This window comes from Taeniopygia guttata, chromosome 31, assembly GCF_048771995.1.
Source record: "Taeniopygia guttata chromosome 31, bTaeGut7.mat, whole genome shotgun sequence".
In the NCBI taxonomy this organism is placed as follows: Eukaryota; Metazoa; Chordata; class Aves; order Passeriformes; family Estrildidae; genus Taeniopygia; species Taeniopygia guttata.
Genome location: NC_133056.1, coordinates 2,048,919 through 2,068,933, shown reverse-complemented (window position 1 = coordinate 2,068,933; position 20,015 = coordinate 2,048,919). Strand labels below are relative to the sequence as shown.

The window sequence follows — 20,015 nt, the reverse complement described above, 5'->3', positions numbered from 1 at the left end:
AATTCCCCAAATCCCCCCCAGGACCCGGCTCTGGCTCTTCCTGCTGCTGTTTTAACCAAAATCGGAGTTTTTCCAAGGGAAACTGAGGTTGGGGGAGGAGAACCCAAGGGGAAAACTGGGAGGAAATGGGATTCTGCTCCCCTCCCCTGCAGGTGCAAAAAAAAAAAAAGAAAAAAAAGAAAATAAAGCTGGAAATGAGAGGAAAATAAGATTTTATGGATGTTGGAAAACCTGTATTTGATTTGGGGTGAGAAGTGATGGAATTGGGTGAAGAGCAGAGGAGGAACCAGGAGGTGACCTTGGCACTTCCCAACTGCTCCACGCAGATATTTGGGGAGAAAAAGGAGATTTTTGGGAAAATCCTGGCCACACAGCGGAGTTGTAAGGGGAGTTTCCCTCCCCAGCCCAAATTTTCCCTGGTTTTACCCCAAAATCCACCTTTTCCCTTAGGAAATGACACCGGGACAGGCAGAAACTTTAATTAATTTTCACCTTCATCATCATCATCATCATCAATTTGGGGCAAAAAGTTTGGGAAAAGGGTCAAAACCAGACCCGCAGCTGTTTTCTCCTGGGAAGCAGCAGCACCAGGATTCAATAATTAATTGGTTTTGGACTAATTAAACTCCAAGTTCCCTAATGAGGCCACCGAAAGCGAAGGGTGACACCAGGACAGGAAGGATCCCACGCCCGGATTCCCCTTCCCAAATTCCGTTTTACTGGAGGTGAATCCTGAATCCTCCTGGGGAAATCCTCCACGTGCCAAAAGGTTCTGGGGGTTTTTAGCTGGAATTCCAGCAGTTTTAACCAGAATTCCAGGAGTTTTAACTGGAATTCCAGGAGTTTTAACCAGAATTCCAGGAGTTTTAACCGGAATTCCAGGAGTTTTAACCCCAATTCCTGCCCCTGCAGCCCCGGGTGGGAACGGGCAGAGCTGGGAGCTCAAATCCTCACGACCTGGGCGGCCACGCAGGGGCTGCTCCGGGGGGCGTCCCTGGGAATGTCCCTGGGAATGTCCCCGGGATTCTCTGCAGGATTGTCCCTGGTTGTGTCCCCAGAGCTGTCCCCGGTTCTGTCGCCCGTTTTATCCCCGGTGCTGTCCCCAGTTTTGTCCCCAGAAAAGTCTCCAGTTTTGTCCCCATCCCTGTCCCCGTCCCTGTCCCCATCCCTGTCCCCGTTTCTGTCCCCGTCTCTGTCCCCATCCCTGTCCCCGTCTCTGTCCCCATCCCTGTCCCCATCCCTGTCCCCATCCCTGTCCCCATCCCTGTCCCCGTTTCTGTCCCCATCCCTGTCCCCGTCCCTGTCCCCGTCCCTGTCCCCATCCCTGTCCCCGTTTCTGTCCCCCGGCCGCTCTCTCCGCAGCAGCAGCCGCCCGTAGGTGCCCCCGGCCTGGCCCTTGGTCAAGCGCCCGGGGTTGATGCAGACACAGCCCAGGACGTCCTGCGGGGGACACGGACACGGACAGGGATGGGGACAGGGACAAGGATGGGGGAACAGGACAGGGAACGGGGACAGGGATGGGGACAGGGACAAGGGAAAGGGGACAGGGACAAGGATAGGGGACAGGGGAAAGGGACAGGGACAGGGGACAGGGATGGGGACAGGGATGGGGACAGGGGACAGGGACACGGACAGGGGACAGGGGACAGGGATGGGCACAGGGACATGGACAGGGGACAGGGATGGGGACAGGGGACGGGGGAAAGGGGAAAGGGACAGGGACAAGGACAGGGGACAGGGATGGGGACACAGGGGAATTGGACATGGGACAGGGATGGGGACAGGGATGGGGACAGGGGACAGGGATGGGGACAGGGTACAGGGACAGGGGACAGGGATGGGGACAGGGACAGGGGACAGGGACGGGGACAGGGGAAAGGGGACAGGGATGGGGACAGGGGACAGGGACAAGGACAGGGGACAGGGACACGGACAGGGGAAAGGGGACAGGGATGGGGACACAGGGGAGTTGGACATGGGACAGGGGACAGGGATGGGCACAGGGACATGGACAGGGGACAGGGACAGGGAAAAGGGGACAGGGATGGGGACAGGGGACAGGGACAGGGGACAGGGACGGGGACAGGGCTGGATCTCTGACCTTGACGAAGAAGCGCAGCTCGGACGGCGTCACCAGGACGTCGGGGGTCACCGGCAGCGCCGCGAACGCCGCCAGCGCCTCCAAGTCCACGTTGAGCTCCTCGGAGGGCGGGTACAGGGGGTAGAAACTGCAGGGGGGGTTTTGGGGAGAAAAAAGGGGTTTTTGGGGAGAAAAAAGGGGTTTTTGGGGAGGACAGAGGGGGTTTGGGGGAGGACAGAGGGTTTTTGGGAGATCCTCACCTGCGCTGGGTCAGGATGTGCCGCAGGATCCGCGTGAAGCGGTCGGAGACACCGGAGGAGCTGTGGGAGAAAGGGGAGGGAAATGGGTGAGAAAAGGGAGGAAACAGGAAAAAGAGATGGGGAAAAAGGGGAAAATGGGAAAGGAAAACGGGGAAAGAGGGGATTTGTGGGGGGGGGAAGGGAAGAGAGAAAAGGCAGAGGAGAAAAGAGGAAAAAACAGTAAAGAAAAGGGGAAAATGCTAAAAAATGGGGGAAAGATTAAAGAGAGGGAGAGGAAAAGTTAAACAAAAAGGGGAAAAGGTTAAAGAAACGGTGGGAAAAGGTCAGAAAAAGGGGGAAAAGGTTAAAAAAGAGGCACCTGCTGATCTCCTCAGCCCCCATGTGGAAGAGGAGGTCGGTGGAGGTGAGGCCGAAGATGACGCCGTCGATGTCCAGGACGCAGGGCTCAGGCACCAGGAGCACGCGCTGGACACACGGACACGGGGCTGGACACACGGACACCCCAAACCCAGCCAGGACACCCCAAACCCAGCCAGGACACCCCAAACGCAGCCCAGAACACCCCAAACCCACCCCAGAATGCCCCAAACCTCCTAAAATGCTCAAAACCCACCCTGGAATGCCCCAAATCTGCCCTGGAATGCCCCAAATTGGCCCTAAATCACCTCAAAACTGCCCCAATCCCACCAAGTTTCCCTTAAACCCCCAAAACGTTCCCCAAAATCCCTGGGGCCGAGCTACATTTTCTGCAGGAACATCAGATCTGCTCCTAAGGGACAAAGAATCATTAAATGAAGGAATTTGAACCCAAAAAGGGCTGGGAGGGGCTTTGGGAGCCCTGGAATTCCAATCCCAGATCCTTTGTCCCGCTGGAAGCTGCAGCAGCTGCAGCAGAAAAAGGGGGATTTCAGCCCAAATCCCAGCTGGGGTTTGCCAGGAGGGGTGGGGATCTCCTGGGAATTGATTTTTTTGGGGGGAAAAGCGGAATTTTGGGGCCGGTACCTCTTTGTCCTGCTTGGGCAGGTCCGGGAAGGAGAAGGGCGGCTGCGGATAGACGAAGTCGTGGGAGACGTCCCGGAGCGAGGGCACCAGCACCAGCTGGGAGCCAGCACTGGGAGGGGGGAAAACGGGAAAAATGAGAGAATTTTGGGGTGAAAAGTGGCACTTTTGGGGAAAAAAGCCCCGTGGGAATGGGGAATGTGGGGCTGTTTCCATGGCCACCTCCTGGTGCCCTCGATGATGGTCCCGAGGCAGAGGCGGAACACGTCGGAAAAGGGGCTCAGGAGCTGGCAGCTCTGAATTGGGGGAAAACAACGGGATTGGCACAATTCCCCTGGTTTTGGGGATCTGCTGCTGCCCCAAATCCGCAGGGATTGAGGGGATTTTGGGGGGACCCCTCCTCACCTCCACCTGCTCGTGCTTGGCGTCCAGGAACGGCCCAAACTGCAGAAAAAGGGGGAAAAGCAGCAAAGAATCACTTTAAATCACCCCCCAGAAAGGATAATTTTTAATAATTCTCATCAATGAACCCCAATTTTAGCCCACACCCCTAAAATTTCAGGGCAAAATGAGCCCAAAAAGGGGAAATTGCTGAAATTGATGCATTGTGCCCAGGCAGGGAATCAGGATTTGGCTCCTAAGGCAGCATTTGCTCTTAAAATTGAGCTTTTCTGTCAGTTTGGGGTGAAAAATGGGGATTTTGGGGATTGCTGGGTGAAAAATGAGGGGTTTTGGGCACTCTCAGGGTGAAAAATGGGTGTTTTGGTGTTCAGAAATGGGATTTTAAGGTGAATTTTCCCGTGTTTGGAGCCTCATAAGCATTTTGAAGCTGCGGGGTCGGGGTGAGGGGTGCAGGATTGGGTTAGTAACGATGGAGGTAATTAAATATTCATGGTTAATGAGGTTAATTGTCCTCACCAGGATACAAACGTCGGGGCGGTCACGGGCCACGACCTCCAGGAGGTCACTGAGGGGCTCGAAGGTGATGCTGTCCGAGGGCGTGAAGGGGCCACAGGCCACCAGCACCATCCTCTGCTCTGGGGAAAAAATGGGGTTTTTGGGGAAAAAGCAGGGGTTTTGGGAGAAAAAAGGGGCTTTTTTGAGGAAAAAATGGGGGTTTTGGGGAGAAAAAACGTGTGTTTTGGGGACAAAAAAGGGTGTTTTGGGGAGAAAAGGGGGTTTGGGAGAAAAGGGGGACGTTTAGGAATGAAGAGGGATGGAAAATGGGGTGGTTTGGGGACACAAAGGAGAGTTTGGGGGATGGAAATGGGAATGTGGGCAGGAAAAAAGGGGGGATGAGAAAAAGTGGCTGGGGAGAATAAAAAAAGGGGGATTTAAGGACAAAAAAGGAGATTTGGGATCCCAAAATGGGGGTTTGGGGGTGAAAAAGGAGTTTGGGAGAGGAAAAAAGAGGGATTTGGGGGTAATAAAGGGAGTTTGGGGACAGAAAGGGAGATTGGGGAAGGAAAAGGGGGAGATGGAGAATCCAAAGGGCGCTTTGGGGACAAAAGTGAGGATTTGGGGGACAAAAAGGGGATTTGGGGACAAAAATGGGGATTTGGGGACAAAAACTGGAGGCCCCAGGGCTCACCTGCCATTGGCTCCGTGGGAGTGTGGAAGGGCAGAGGGACCCCCTGTGGGAAAGCCAGGAGGGTCCAAAAATGCCCCAATTCCACCCCAAAAGCCCCAATTCCACCCCAAAAGCCCCAATTCCACCCCAAAAGCCCCAATTCCACCCCAAAAGCCCCAATTCCACCCCAAATCCCCCTGGGAGCGGGGTCACCTCATAGAGCTTGGTCACCACCATCCTCCTGCCCGTGCTGTTGGTGCCTTCCAGGGCCACCACCTGTGGGACACCGGGATTGGGGGAAAACGTTGGGAAATCGGGAAAAAGTGTGGGAACCAAGGAAAAGGATGGGAACTGGGGGAAAATGGGGCAGGAATTGGGGAAAATGGGGCAGAGATTGGGGAAAAGGGGGCAGGAATTGGGGAAAATGGGGCAGGAATCAGGGAAAATGGGGCAGGAATTGGGGAAAATGGGGCAGGAATTGGGGAAAAGGGGCAGGAATTGGGGAAAAGGGGCAGGAATTGGGGAAAATGGGGCAGAGATTGGGGAAAAGGGGCAGGAATTGGGGAAAATGGGGCAGGAATTGGGGAAAATGGGGCAGGAATTGGGGAAAAGGGGCAGGAATTGGGGAAAATGGGGCAGGAATTGGGGAAAATGGGGCAGGGATTGGAGAAAAGGGGCAGGAATTGGGGAAAATGGGGCAGAGATTGGGGAAAAGGGGCAGGAATTGGGGAAAATGGGGCAGGAATTGGGGAAAATGGGGCAGGAATTGGGGAAAATGGGGCAGGGATTGGAGAAAAGGGGCAGGAATTGGGGAAAAAAAAGACAGGAATGGGGGGAAAGAAGCAGGAATGAAGGAAAAGGAGCAGGAATTGGAGGGAACAGGGTGGGAATTGGGGCAAAGCGGCGGGGCGGGAAGGGGGACCCCCAAAGCCGCACCTGTCCCGGGAACAGGGAATATTCCGGAAGCTCCGAGAGGTCCAGAGGGACCTCGGCCCCCCCCGAGTGCTCCCGGTCCCCCACCAGCAGCACGGATTTGGTGTTGAGCTTCCCGTTCCCGTCACAGCCGATCTGCCCCAGCACCGTCACCGGCTCCTAGGGACCCCGAACAGGGAGGTTAACCCCAAACGGGGGGGGATTAACCCAAAATGGGGGGGTTTCACCCCAAAATGAGGGGGTTTCACCCCATAACAGGGGCTGGGATCTCACCTGAGCTGGGAGCACAGCGGAGCTGAAGCCGTCCAGGCCGTGGTGCCTCCGCAGGACCTCCCCGAGCTCCTCCACCCGCTCAGCCAGCGCTGGGAGGGGACCCTGGTGTCACCAACGCCCCCTGACCCCTGACCCTGACCCCACCGGGGTGACCCCGGTGCCACCAAACACCCCCTGACCCCACTGGGGTGACCCTGGTGCCACCAACACCCCCTGACCCTGACCCCACTGGGGTGACCCTGGTGCCACCAAACACCCCCTGACCCCACTGGGGTGACCCTGGTGCCACCAAACACCCCCTGACCCCTGACCCTGACCCCACCGGGGTGACCCCGGTGCCACCAAACACCCCCTGACCCCACTGGGGTGACCCTGGTGCCACCAACACCCCCTGACCCTGACCCCACTGGGGTGACCCTGGTGCCACCAAACACCCCCTGACCCCACTGGGGTGACCCTGGTGCCACCAAACACCCCCTGACCCCACTGGGGTGACCCTGGTGCCACCAAACACCCCCTGACCCCTGACCCTGACCCCACTGGGGTGACCCCGGTGCCACCAAACACCCCCTGACCCCCTGGGGTGACCCTGGTGCCACCAAACACCCCCTGACCCCACTGGGGTGACCCTGGTGCCACCAAACACCCCCTGACCCCACTGGGGTGACCCTGGTGCCACCAAACACCCCCTGACCCCTGACCCTGACCCCACTGGGGTGACCCCGGTGCCACCAAACACCCCCTGACCCCTGACCCTGACCCCACCAGGGTGACCCTGGTGCCACCAAACACCCCCTGACCCCACCAGGGTGACCCTGGTGCCACCAAACACCCCCTGACCCCACTGGGGTGACCCTGGTGCCACCAAACACCCCCGACCCCTGACCCTGGTGCCACCAAACACCCCTGCCCCACCCCAGGGTGCCGGTGCCACCTTCCCGCACGTCCAGCGCCTTCTGGAACATGCTCTTGTAGGGTTTGCTGAGGCTCTGCTCGGGGTGGCCGAAGATGGTGACGCCGCAGCCGCCGCGGCCGTGCCAGACCGGGCCCTGGCCGGAGCCGAACGAAGCCACGACCTCGCCCCGGCCCCCACGGGACGAGTATTTCTGGGAGGGGGTGACACTGTGGGGACACGAAAAACAGGGGTGCTGCAGGCCTGCAGTTGTCCCACCCTGAAACTCTGTGAGATTTGGGGTTTATCTCCTGTTCTGAGCACGAAAAGATAAATTGGAGCGTAGAGGGATGAATTCCCTGGTCTGTGAGCAGGGTGTTTGAACAGGTTAACAAGGTTTAGACACAACAAGTGTTTGTGGCTTTAAAGACTCTGTCATTGCAAGGAGGTCAGTGGGGATTTAGCCATCCCCCCTTAAATTTACAGAGCTGCAGAAGGCTCCATCTTCCATAATGGTGTGATTTTAAGGGAAAGGAAGCAAGAAAAGAGGGAAAAGGGATTCAGGGAAGCCCCCCAGGCCCCTCACCCACCTCGGGGAGAAGCTGTGGGGGGAGAAGAGCCCGTAGGGGCTGCGGGACGCCGGCGCTCGCTTGGGCCGTGGCGTCTCCGGGGTGGAGTTGCTGCGTTTCTGGGAGCCCTGCAGGGAACAGGCGCAGCAAAAGGACATTTCCAGGCTGCTCTGGAGGCAAACCCCGCGGGTTTGGGGCAGTGCCCACCTTGGATGGGGTGGTGTAGGCGTCCAGCAGCTCGTCCTCCTGCTCCTCGTCAAGGCTGGCGCTCGTTAAGGGGCACCAACGCTGCAGGTTTGGGGTGAAACCCCCCCAGGAGCCCCAAATCCAAGAATTCCTCCCATTCCCAGCCCCCTGTGGGGGATCTGTGACAGCTCACGGCACCCCACTTTCTGCCAGACCCCCCCAAACGGCTCAGGATCTGCTGGCATGTTGGGATATCCTCGGGATCACCTCGGGATGAGGGGATACAGCTCCTGGAGCGAGTGGATGTCGTGGAGGAGCCCCCGGCGCTCGTCCCGCCCGCGCCGGCCGCGGCTGCCGCGCTTGGCCAGCACCTAGGGCAGGGTTGGGGGGGATGGCGAGTGCTCCCCGCCATCCCGGGGGGTCTGGGGACCCAAAGGAATTGGGAATTGGGGACACCCACCTCGTGCTCGAAGGCGTCCAGGCCCTCGGGGGTGAGCTGCAGGTCCAGATCTTTGCTGGTGACGAAGGCCAGCAGCTCGTTGGCCAAGGCCACCGGGCCCAGCCCGTGGCTCAGGCACAGCTCCACCACTGCGGGGACAGGCGGGGTCAGGGAGGTCCCAAATCCCACCCAGACCCCCCCAAAAAAACGTCTGGGTACCTCCGAATCACCCCCTCAATCCTTTGTGCCCCCCAAAACCCCCCACAACAGCCCTCTGTGACCCACATAAACCAAATAATCCCTCACAGCTCCCCCGACACCCCCAGACCCTCAAACTCCCCCTCAGTGCACCCCAAACCTGCTCTGACAGACCCCAACAGCCCTCACAGCTCCCCCGACACCCCCAAATCCCCAAACTCCTCTTTAGTACAGCTGGCATCCCCAAACCTCCTCTGACAACCCCCCAACACCCCTCACAGCTCCCCCGACACCCCCAGACCCCCAATCTCCTCTGACAGGCCCCCAACACCCCCTTCCTCCTTCCCAAGTCCCCCCATCTCCCCCCACCAGGCCGCGCCCCCCGGAGCCCTCACGCTTGTCGGGCACTTCCTCGCCCTCGCAGCGCAGCTCGAAGAGCCGCAGCTCCCTCAGCACCGCCTCGGCCGTCACCGGCTCCGGGTCCCGCTCCGGCTCCGCCATGGCCGCGCTCGAACCGCGCGGGCGCCGCTCCGTGAGGGGAAGGAGAAAGGGGCGTGGCCACGGCGAGAAAGGGGCGTGGTTAATCATATTTAGACAGAACGGACCAATAGACGTGCGGTGGGCGGGAAAGGGGCGTGGCCGACGTGCCACAAGTACCGCCCACTGGGGTGGGAGGGGAAAAGGGCGGGAGGGAAAAAGGGCGGGAAAGTTCGCGCCCTCAGAGCGCCGCGGGGGCGGGGCCGAGGCGGCTCTGAGGGAACCTGCGGGGGGAACCGGAGCTTATGTCTGGTAGATATAATTCACACCATTTCTGCTGTGATACGTGTGATATTGAGTATTTGTTGGAGTATACGCGTGTTACGTGTAGTAGATATAATTCGCGCCATTTCTAGTGTGATATATGTGATATTGAACATTTGTTGGAGTATACACGTTTGTATTAGGAGTCCCCCCCACCCTCACTGGTGTATGTTGAAACCCGATTTACAAGTAAAAGGATGTGGCTCTCTGGAGATGGCCGTATCTGAAGCAATATGGGACGTCCAGTTACTGATCATTGCATAAACGACCAGAGATGGGTATCATGGAAATCCTTGAGCAGATACGTATCAATGCAGCGTTCCCGTAAAATCCATCAAGGGATTCACCAACTCTGGACACTGACTTGTTCTTCCTCATCACCAAAAAAGAAAATCTTATTAACCTATGGACTCCGAGTGGAAGAAAAGACTGACTGCCGAAATCTTGGCCTCAGGCGGAATTTTTCCTATAAAAAGCCAGGATGGGTGTGTGGGCATAGGGGAAAACCTCTCCTGAGGCTGACCTCTTGTCGCACACCCAGCGTTGATCCCGGGCTCGGCTCTGGTTTTTTTTCGTGGCTGGCTAGATAGAATTTGACTGCTAATAAAACTATTTTTACTTTTAATTTGTCTGAATAAATTTTCATTTATAACACGTGCATGAGTGGGGAACAGGGGCTAGGGGGTGAAACCGGGTCTGGGGGTCCTGCTCGGGGGGCACGGGGGTTGCACCTGCCCCAGGAATTCTGCCCCAGGAATTCTGCCCCGGGTCCGGGGTCCCCTCATCCCCTCCGAGTGCTGGCAGCCTCGTCCTGCACCCCCCGGCCAGGAGACACGAGCAGATTTTAAGTCACAAGCATCAAAACATCTCAAAACCGCATAAATATAACCCCAAATATCTGATCTGTAACCCCAAGGCGATGCCTAAACCTGCTATTTTGCAGCACTTCAAAATGCCCTCATCCCCCACCTTGAGGGGAAGAAAGAACTGCCAGAAAAAGGAGTTGTGACTTAAATAACATTTTTTTTTCTTTGGTTTTTACCTCATTTTTAATTTATACAATAAAAAAATCACTTTATGGCACCCGGGGGCAGCAGATCCCTGAAGCGAAGGGCGACGGCCGGGGCTCCGTCAGCAAAGAGGCACCAAAATCCGTAGGATTTGCCCCAAAAGGGCAAGCGTGAGGCGGGGGAGGGATGGGGGGCTTTGGCAAAGCTCGGTGGGGGTCCCGTGTGACCCCCACCCTAACCCCCCATCCAGCCTTTTCTGCTGAAAAAAGCCAAAAAAGGGAAAAAACCAGCGCGGGGTGGTGGAAGGCACTTGGAGAGTCCAGTCAGGCGAACATGGTGAGCTGGAGCCACTGGGGAGGAGGAGGAGGAGGGTGAGGGAGGAAGGGGAGCGTGGGAAAAGCAGGAGAAGGAGGGAAAAGAGGGAGAGGAGGAGGATGAGGAAGGGCAGGAGGAAGGCCTTGACTGCCCACGGTACCTGCAGCAGGTCGAAGGTGACGACGCCGTCCTTGTCCACGTCCATGGCCTGGAAAAACCCTGAGGGGAGGGAAAGGCGTTGGGATTTGGGGGGGGGAAGTTCCATTCCTGAGGGAAAAGCGTGGTCGGGAAGGGATTGAGTGGGATCATTTGGGGTCGTTTGGGATGGGGTAAGAGGGATCAGTTGGGATCACTGGGGATTGGGGTGGGAAGGATTGTTTGGGATCATTTGGAATCGGGGTGGGAGAGATCATTTGGGACCACTGGAGATCACTCAGGACTGCATGGGTGAGATGGTTTGGAATGCTTTGGGACAGTCTGGGATGCTTTGGGATGGTCTGGGATCACTCAGGACTGTGGGAAGGATGGTTTGGGATGGTTTCGGAAGCTTTGCAATGGTCTGGGATGGTTTGGGACACTCTGGGATCACTCAGGACTGTGGAAGGACAGTTCGGGATGGTTTGGGAAGCTTTGGGATGGTGTGGGATGGTTTGGAATGCTTTGGGACAGTCTGGGATGCTTTGGGACAGTCTGGGATGCTTTGGGATGGTCTGGGATCACTCAGGACTGTGGGAAGGATGCTTTGGGATGGTTTGGAATGCTTTGGGACAGTCTGGGATGCTTTGGGAGGTCTGGGATCACTCAGGACTGTGGGAAGGATGCTTTGGGATGGTTTGGAATGCTTTGGGACAGTCTGGGATGCTTTGGGACGCTCTGGGATCACTCAGGACTGTGGGAAGGATGCTTTGGGATGGTTTGGGACATTTTGGGAGGCTTTGGGATCACGGGGCTGCTCACGGAACATGGTCTCCAGGCGCACGAGGCAGCAGACGAAGCTGTCGAAGTCCAGGGCCAGGTCGGGCTCGGCGTAGCGGGTGATGAGCAGCTCGTGCAGCCTCTTGCTCAGCCGGTAGCCTGGGCCAGGGGACAGCCCGGGGGTCACCGGGGGGTCCCGGGGCAGGGGAGGGGTCCCGGGGGGCCCCGGGGGTCACCTGCAGCCTCCAGCGCCAGGCGCAGCTCGTAGGCGCTGATGGAGCCCGACTTGTCCAGGTCAAACTTGCGGAAGATGCTCTGGCAGGAACAGCCCCCAAAGGGGCAGGGGTCACCCAAAACACCTCAAAATCACCCCAAAATCCCCCCTCAAAGGGGCAGGGGTCACCCAAAACATCCCAGTGTACCCCAAAATTTCCCCGAAGCGGAGACCACCCAAAAAAAAGATGCCAAAACCTTCACCGCACACCCCAGCACCCCCAAAAAAGTAGGGTAAAGAGTGTGAGGGGGGGGGTCTCAAATCAGGAGGGAGACCCCAAATCCCCCAGGAGCCCGGAGAGCCCCCAGACCCCCCAGGAATGGGAGAGCCCCCAGACCCAGCAGGAGAGCCCCCAGACCCAGCAGGAGAACCCCCAGACCCCCCAGGAATGGGAGAGCCCCCAGACCCAGCAGGAGAACCCCCAGACCCCCCAGGAATGGGAGAGCCCCCAGACCCACCAGGTAGTTGCGGATCCGGTTCCAGAGGACATTGAACTCCACCAGGCCCAGTTTCCCGTTCCCGTCTTTCTGGGGCAGGGGGGGTTAAGGAAAGGGGGGCTCCAGGGGTCCCCCCAGAGCCCCCCCCGGCCCACGGGCGCAGGATACGTCCATCAGGTTCACCATGCTGCGGCAGGACTCGGTGCTGAAGCCCTTGGTGCGCAGGTCTTTGTCTGCCATGGGGAATTTTGGGGGTTAACGAGGGTCGGGGTGTTAATGAGGGACAGGGTGTTAATTGGGGGGAAGGAATCCCGGCTCACGTTTGGCGATGATGCGGTTGAGGATGGTCTGCAGCTCGGTGACGCTGATCTCCAGGTCCTGGGGAGGGGACAGGGGGCGGCCGCGGCATCACCGACGAGCAGTGACGTCATCGGCAACCAGTGACATCACGGCCAACCAATGACGTCACGCCCAACAGATGACATCACAACCAACCACTGACATCACTGCCAACCAATGATGTCACTGCCAACCAATGACACCATCACCAACAATGATGTAATTAGCAACAAATGATGTGATAGCCAACCAATAATGTCACTGCAAACCAATGATGTCACTGCTAACCTATGACATCGCAGCCAACAATGATGTAATTACCAACAATGATGTAATGACCAACAAATGATGTAATAGCCAACCAATGATGTCACATCCAACCAATGACATCATCACCAGCAATGATGTAATGACCAACAAATGATGTCACAACCAACCACTGACATCACTGCCAACCAATGATGTCACTGCCAACCCATGACACCATCACCAACAATGATGTAATTACCAACAAATGATGTAATGGCCAACCAATGATGTCATTGCCAACCAATCACATCACAGCCAACAATGATGTAATGACCAACAAATTATGTGACAGCCAATGATGTCACTGCCAACCAATGACATCATCACCAACAATGATGTAATGACCAACAAATGATGTGATAGCCAGCCAATGATGTCACTGCAAACCAATGACATCACAGCCAACAATGATGTAATTACCAACAAATGATGTAATGGCCAACCAATGATGTCACTGCCAACCAATGATGTCACTGCCAGCCAATGACATCATCACCAGCAATGACGCAATCGCTCACCAATGACATCATGGCCAACCAGTCATGGAATTGCCAACCAATGCCATCGCCACCAACCCTCAGCGCTCCCTTACCGGCCCCGCCAGCTGCCTGAAGAGCTGCTTGAAGTTCTCATCGATTTCGCTCTCGCCCAGCACTTTCTGGGGGGAAAAGCGGCCGTTTCGGTAACCGCCCCGCCCCGGCGCCCCGCCGGCCCATCCCCGCGTCCCCGGCTGACCTCGTCCGGCAGCGTGGCCTGGATCTTGTCGTCCATCTCCCTGCGGACAGACACAGCGCGGGCTGAGCGCGGGCGCGGCGCGGGCTCGCCGGCGCTGCCGCGGCGACGCTTACTCGGTGCCGGCTCTCTTCTCGGAGAAGACGCGGAGCACGAAGTCGCCCTCCTTGTTGGGCTCGAAGGTGGAGGGCACCACGATGTACTCGCCGGGCGGCAGCCGGAAGCGCGTGCTCACCTCGCGCAGGTTGATGAACTGCTCGGAGCGCGCGCGCGAGGCGTTGGCCAGGAAGAACTCCCGCTTCAGGTGCACGCCCGACCTCCCCACGTACTGCGGGCACGGGGGGAAACGCTCCAGAACCGCCCCAAAAACACCCGCAGGGGCGGCCTGCCCCGACCGGCGCCGCGCCGGACCGGCACCGCCGGCGCGTGGCACCCACCTCGGGAGGGACCTGTGCGGAGAGAGGGGACACCGGGCACCGCGTTGGTGACAGCTGACACCAGGTAACCCCGGCTGACCCTGACTGACCCCAGCTGGCCCCGCTACCTCATAGACAGCGAAGCCAATGGTCTCCATGTCCTTGCCGTAGCGGCGCTCGCGGCGCCGGTGCTTCTGCATCAGCGCCAGCAGGAAGCTGCAGCCCGGCTCCCGCCCGCCGTCCTCGTCCCGCTCATCGTCCACCTCCTCCAGCTGGATCTTGAACTGGGGGTTGATCCAGAACGTGGCTGCAAAGGGGGCACAGGAGGCTCAGCGGGCGCCTGGCCCGGCGGGCCCGGGGCTGGCCCCCGGCGCGTACCGGGGTAGTTGCGGCAGCCGCCGGCGGTGCTGCCGCGCCGCCACGTCCCGTCGTAGAGCCGCGTGTTCCACTTGCGGAACTTGCGGGACTGCAGCGCGTCCGGGGTGAGGTTGCAGATCTCCAGGCGGGTGAATTCCCGCAGGAAATCCCGGAAGGACATCCTGCAGGAAGAGTTTGCCCTCATTTCCGGGCTCCAAAGGGCTGGGAAAAGGGGTTTGAGTTGAACTTCTCCTACCAGAATTCCCCATCCTCCATCTTGACCATGAGCTGCTGGCGCAGTGCTGGCTCCACCGCGTGCCACTCGGCCGAGCTGTGGGGACAGCGGGGTCAGCGGGGCGCTGGCTCATTACCGCTAACGAGCTCGGTGCTAACGAAGCCTCACCCGTCGCTCCAGGCGCCCGTCCACTCCACCTCTCCCCAGGGATTGCGCATCCGGATCAGCTCCAGGGCCTGCCCGCGGTACGGGATCTGCCGACGGCGCCGTCAGGGCTTCACCACCCAAAATCCACCTTTTTCCCCCCAAACCGCTGTCCGCCCTCACCTGCTTGGCGCCGGTCACCGAGTAGGCATGGCCCTTCACCAGCTTCTTGAAGGTCACCGCCTCCATGTCGAAGGCACTCGTTATCTGTGGGGAGCCAGCGCAGCGTTACGCAGGGAACGACCCCAAATCCCGCTGGTTTTGCCCCGAAACGCCAGGGGTGACTCACGTCGATGGAGCAGCCGAGCAGGGAGCCGCGCTCCAGCGCCTTGAGGATGATCTGGTAGAGGTCGGCCGGGGGCCGGCGCAGGTCGAACCACTCGGTGACGCCGCCCGTGAAGTCCTCGAAGCCCTCGGAGGTGCTGCCGCCCGACAGCGCCTCGTAGCAGCCGTTCACCCTGCGCGGCAGCCGGGGCGGTTTTTGGGGGGTTCTGCCCCAAAAAGGGGCGCGGGGAGCGGGCAGGGGCCGTACTTGGCGTAGGCCTTTTCCAGCAGCGCGCTCCAGAACTCGGAGCCCTCGGCAGAGTGCACGAAGAGCAGCTTCCCGTCCTTGGTGGGCAGGAAATCGTCCACCACCACGTCCAGCCACTCGCCAAACTGCCAGATCTGGGGGGACAAGGAGGAGGAGGAACCCCTGCTTCATCCAGGGAAGGAGATTTTGGGGGAAAAACGCCCGGTTTGGGGTCCCACAAGGCAGCGGGGAAGTGGGGTCGCCATCATGGAAAGGGACACGAGGAACTGAGTGGGGAAAAGACACAAAGTACTGGGGGATCCTCCCAAAATTGGGGGTGTGACCAAAATGGTGGAGGGAATCCTCAAAAGGCTGGGGGGGGTCACCCCAAAATTGCAGAGTGGAGCCTCAAAACTGTAGGAAATCCCCTGGAAATGGTCAAGGGGAGGCCTAAAAAGGTGAAGGAAGCCCCCAAATGGCGTGGGAACCTCTGAGAATGACAAGAGGAGACCTGAAGCGATGGTGGGAGCCCCCAAAACGTTGGGATTTGCACTCAAAACGGCAGAAGGGAGCCCCGAGCCGGGGCTTTGCTGACCTGGAAGTGGAAGATGCCGGCGTAGCCCTGCTGGAAGCTCTGCCCGTGTGGCACCACGCGGTGCAGGAGGGTCTCGTTGAGCGTCAGCGAGGCGATGGCCGCCAGCAGCCAACAGTCACCTGGACAGAGCCAAAAACGCCGAGTTCTTGGCTGAACCGCCCCCCAAACCCCCCAGATCCGGGGCGGAGAGCGAGGACGCCTCACCCAGCGCTCCCTGGCAGATGTCGGTGCGCGTGGCGCCGTCCACGATGAACTGCGGGCGCGGGCACAGCTCCTGCGGGAAAGCCAAAATCGGGGATATTCCCGCGTTCCCACGGGATTTTTTGGGGTGTGCGGGCACGGAGCCGGGCTCACCGTGGGCCTCTTCCACTGCACGCCGCGGGTTTTGGAGGAGCCGGGGCCCAGCTCGCGGAAGCCGAGGGAGGTGGCGGCCGGGGGGAAGGAGGGGTCCTGGAACAAGGTCCCGGAGCGCCGGCACTCCTCGGCCAGCTGCCCGAAATCCTGGCCCAGGTAGCGCACGGCGTTGTCGTGCCGGCCCAGCCCCAGCTCCTTGGCCCGCTGCCGCCGCACCTGCGCCGAGACGCCGGTGCAGAACACCGGCACCACCGGCGGCTCCGCCATCCTGAGGGAACGCAGCGGGGAAAAACGGGGCTGAGACGGGGAGGGGGAGTTTGGAGTTTCTGTGAGGGATTTGGGGGGAATTTGGGGTTTTTTGGGGGGGATTTGGGGGCTGAAACAGGAGAAGTGTGCTCAGGATTTGGGGAAAAACGGGGGTGAGACAGGTGGTCTGCATGGGGAGGGGGTTTGGGGGGATTTGGGTTTTTTTGGGGGGGATTTGGGGGCTGAAACAGGAAAAGCGTGCACGGGATTTGGGGAAAAACGGGGGTGAGACGGGTGGTCTGCATGGGGAGGGGGTTTGGGGGGAATTTGGGGTTTCTTGGGGGGGATTTGGGGTTTCTTGGGAGGGATTTGGGGCTTTTGGGGGTGAAAACAAGAAAAACACTCGGGATTCAGGGAAAACCAGGGATGAGACGGGTGGTCTGCATGGGGAGGGGGTTTGGGGGGGATTTGGGGTTTTTTGGGGGGGATCTGGGGTTTTGGGGGCTGAAACAGGAAAAACACACTCAGGATTCAGGGAAAAACAGGGGTGAGGCGGGTGGTCTGCATGGGGAAGAAGAGTTTGGAGCTTTTTTGAGGGGTTTGGGGGGGATTTAGGGTTTTTTGTTGGGGGGGATTTGGGGTTTTGGGTGCGAAACAGGAAAAACACACTCAGGATTCAGGGAAAATCAAGGGTGAGATGGGTGGTCTGCATGGGGAGGGGGGTTTGGGGGGGATTTGGGGTTTTTTGGGGGGGATTTGGGGTTTTGGGAGCTGAAACAGGAAAAACACACTCAGGATTCAGGGAAAAACGGGTGAGACAGGTGGTCTGCATGGGGAGGGGGAGTTTAGAGCTTTTGTGAGGGGTTTGGGGGGGATTTGGGTTTTTTTGGGGGGGATTCGGGCTTTTGAGGGTGAAAACAGGAAAAGCGTGCTCGGGATTTGGGGAAAAACCGGGGTGAGACGGGTGGTCTGCATGGGGAGGGGCAGTTTGGGGTTTTTGGGGGGATTAGGGGCTTTTGGGGGTGAAAACAGGAAAAACACTCGGGATTTGGGGAAAAACGGGGGTGAGACGCGTGATCTTCACGGGAGGGGGGGCTTTGGGGTTTTGGGGGGGAATTTGGGGGTTTGAGGGGAATTTGGAGGTTTGGGGGGATTTGGGGTTTTTGGAGGTGAAACAGGAAAAACGCACTCGGGATTTGGGGATAAAAGGGGCTGAGATGGGTGGTCTGCACAGGGAAGGGGGGTTTGGGGTGGAGTTTGGGGTTTTTGGGGAGGAATTTGGAATTTTCCCCCAGATTTGGAGTCTTGCCCGTGTTGGGTTGGAGGAAATTGGGGCAATTTTGGCGAGTTGAGAGCGATGCTGTTCTGGGGGAAAAAGTGGGAATTCTGGGGGCAGGGAAGCTCACACAGATCCCAAATCCTGGGGTTTCACCCCAAAATGGCCCTGGCAGAGTGAACTCCTGACACTCCCCACACGGGACAGCCCCAAAGCCGAGGAAATGGGGAAAGTGCCCCAAACTGGTCATGCAGGTTGAGGTGTGGCCAGAGGCCCAACCCCGAGGGCCTTCCTCAAGCCCTGCGGGAGGTTCGTTAAGCATTGGGGTGGTTAATTAAGCACTAGGCATGTTAATTAAATGCTAATCAGAGCCATCAAGGAACAACAGAACCGTGACAGGGGTGGGGGCAGAGCAGCCCCCCCCAAAATGAGACCAAACACGGGGTTTTCTGTCATCCCAAGAGTCACAGACACCCCAAACTCGGGGATTGTGCCCCAAAAATGCACTAATTAACCCCAAAATGGGGGTGAGGGGGAGTCCAACCCACCCTTCTGCCCAGGGGTCCCCCCAGTTCCCTGTGTCCCCCCTCCCTGACAGCGCCAGGTCCCCTTGCCCCCCTGCCCACGTACGTTTTTGGGGTGAAGTTGGCAGAAACGGCCTCTTTTCACCCCGTTTTGGGGGCCTGGAGCCCCGGCAGGTGCCGTGGGGCGAGGGCCGGGCCCGGCTGCAGCTCCGCTGCCACTTCTGCCCCGGCGCTGGGGAGGAACCACCGGAAAAGAACCAAAACCCCAGTGCAAACCAGCACAGCTCCAGCCAAACCAGCAACAACCCCCACTGCCCCTGCCGAAGCGGCTCCGACACCCCAAAATCCCCTTTTTTGGCAAAAGCACGGCTCGGGGGGCGGGGTGGGGGAGCCCCCAGAACTCGCAGCCCGTTCCCGGCTGCGGGCAGGGACGGGAGCGGTCCCGGGGGCGGTTTTTGCCCGTTCCGGCGGGTTTTTGCCCCGTTCCGGAGTTGTGTAAGCGCCGGGAGCGGGGTCTGGAGGCGCTCCCGCTGTGTCACCGCTGTCCCCGGCCGTCCCCTCCCGGGCCCGCTCCGTACCTCTCTGCCTGCGGGGGCGGCGCTCCCGGTCTCGCCGCTTTTTTTGGGGGAGCAAACGGGGCAAAAGCGAATTTGTCACCCCCAAACTTCCTGGAGCAGGAAGGCGAGGCCGCCCCCACCCCGAGACTCCTCCCTGCGCCGCTCCCTCCCCCCGCGGGGAGCGGCTCTGGGGGGGCCCGGGTGGGTTTGGGGCTGGTTTGGGGAAAATCCTGCGGGAATTTCACCGCATTGGAGCGGGGAGGGGCGGGGGTGGGGCTGGGCACGGCCGGGGGGCACTGGGGGGTGGGCAGGGGGGATGGACACTGGGGGGATGGACACTGGGGGGATGGACACTGGGGGATGGAAAGGGATGGACACTGGGGGGATGGACACACAGAGATGGACAGAGATGGACAGGGGGGATGGACACTGGGGGGACACTGCGGGGACACTGGGGGATGGACAGGGATGGACAGGGGGATGGACAGAGATGGACACTGGGGGGGTGGACACTGGGGGGATGGACACTGGGGGGACACTGGGGGGATGGACATGCAGGGATGGACACTGGGGGGATGGACAGGGATGGACACTGGGGGATGGACAGGGATGGACACCGGGGGATGGACAGAGATGGACACTGGGGGGATGGACACTGGGGGGTGGACAGGGATGGACAGGGGGGATGGACAGGGATGGACAGGGGGGATGGACACTGGGGGGATGGACAGGGATGGACACTGGGGGATGGACGGGGGGATGGACACTGGGGGGACACTGGGGGGATGGACACTGGGGGGATGGACAGGGATGGACAGGGGGGATGGACACGGGGGGGACACTGGGCAGGGATTGACACTGGGGGGACACTGGGGGGGTGGACAGAGATGGACACTGGGGGGGTGGACACGCAGGGATGGACACTGGGGGGATGGACAGAGATGGACACTGGGGGGATGGACACGCAGGGATGGACACTGGGGGGATGGACAGGGATGGACACTGGGGAGATGGACACGCAGGAATGGACACTGGGGGGATGGACAGGGATGGACAGGGGGGATGGACAGAGATGGGCACTGGGGAGATGGACACGCAGGGATGGACAGAGATGGACACTGGGGGGATGGACAGGGATGGACACTGGGGGATGGACAGAGATGGACACTGGGGGATGGACAGAGATGGACACTGGGGGGATGGACACTG

At 59.2% G+C, this 20,015-nt stretch overlaps 2 protein-coding genes across 2 annotated transcripts; both read right to left on the bottom strand.

The window, feature by feature from the left end:
- Nucleotides 1-942: 942 nt before the first annotated feature.
- Nucleotides 943-8,978, bottom strand: POLA2 (DNA polymerase alpha 2, accessory subunit). The gene is made up of 18 exons (XM_072920217.1): nt 8,795-8,978; nt 8,223-8,350; nt 8,048-8,133; nt 7,784-7,838; nt 7,598-7,704; nt 7,050-7,237; nt 6,116-6,204; nt 5,846-6,001; nt 5,123-5,185; nt 4,931-4,973; nt 4,258-4,376; nt 3,745-3,783; nt 3,562-3,635; nt 3,343-3,451; nt 2,699-2,805; nt 2,341-2,400; nt 2,102-2,228; nt 943-1,440 (listed from the first exon to the last, which is right to left on the bottom strand). The coding sequence occupies exons 1-18, from the start codon at nt 8,898-8,900 to the stop codon at nt 943-945; spliced, it is 2,154 nt and encodes a 717-aa protein (XP_072776318.1). The 5' UTR covers nt 8,901-8,978.
- Nucleotides 8,979-10,203: 1,225 nt separating this feature from the next.
- CAPN1 (calpain 1) lies at nt 10,204-19,022 on the bottom strand. The gene is made up of 23 exons (XM_072920294.1): nt 18,828-19,022; nt 18,356-18,481; nt 16,204-16,471; nt 16,054-16,123; nt 15,850-15,968; nt 15,276-15,409; nt 15,033-15,201; nt 14,867-14,950; nt 14,708-14,793; nt 14,561-14,635; nt 14,326-14,486; nt 14,076-14,254; nt 13,969-13,980; nt 13,648-13,859; nt 13,535-13,574; nt 13,392-13,457; nt 12,472-12,529; nt 12,320-12,384; nt 12,173-12,241; nt 11,677-11,755; nt 11,483-11,599; nt 10,686-10,744; nt 10,204-10,560 (listed from the first exon to the last, which is right to left on the bottom strand). Exons 3-23 carry the CDS (start codon nt 16,468-16,470, stop codon nt 10,534-10,536), a joined length of 2,148 nt encoding a protein of 715 aa, XP_072776395.1. The 5' UTR covers nt 16,471; nt 18,356-18,481; nt 18,828-19,022; the 3' UTR covers nt 10,204-10,533.
- Between the last annotated feature and the right edge of the window lie 993 nt (nt 19,023-20,015).

Coding starts and splice junctions, on each gene's coding strand:
- POLA2 (XM_072920217.1), bottom strand. CDS start 8,900: ATGGCGGAGCCGGAGCGGGACCCGGAGCCGGTGACGGCCGAGGCGGTG. Junction 4,974..5,122: donor TGGTGACCAAGCTCTATGAG/GTGACCCCGCTC, acceptor GCTTTCCCACAG/GGGGTCCCTCTGCCCTTCCA. Junction 3,452..3,561: donor ATCATCGAGGGCACCAGGAG/GTGGCCATGGAA, acceptor CCCCCCTCCCAG/TGCTGGCTCCCAGCTGGTGC.
- CAPN1 (XM_072920294.1), bottom strand. CDS start 16,470: ATGGCGGAGCCGCCGGTGGTGCCGGTGTTCTGCACCGGCGTCTCGGCG. Junction 15,410..15,849: donor CCGGCATCTTCCACTTCCAG/GTCAGCAAAGCC, acceptor TTGTCCCCCCAG/ATCTGGCAGTTTGGCGAGTG. Junction 12,242..12,319: donor GCATGGTGAACCTGATGGAC/GTATCCTGCGCC, acceptor CCCCTGCCCCAG/AAAGACGGGAACGGGAAACT.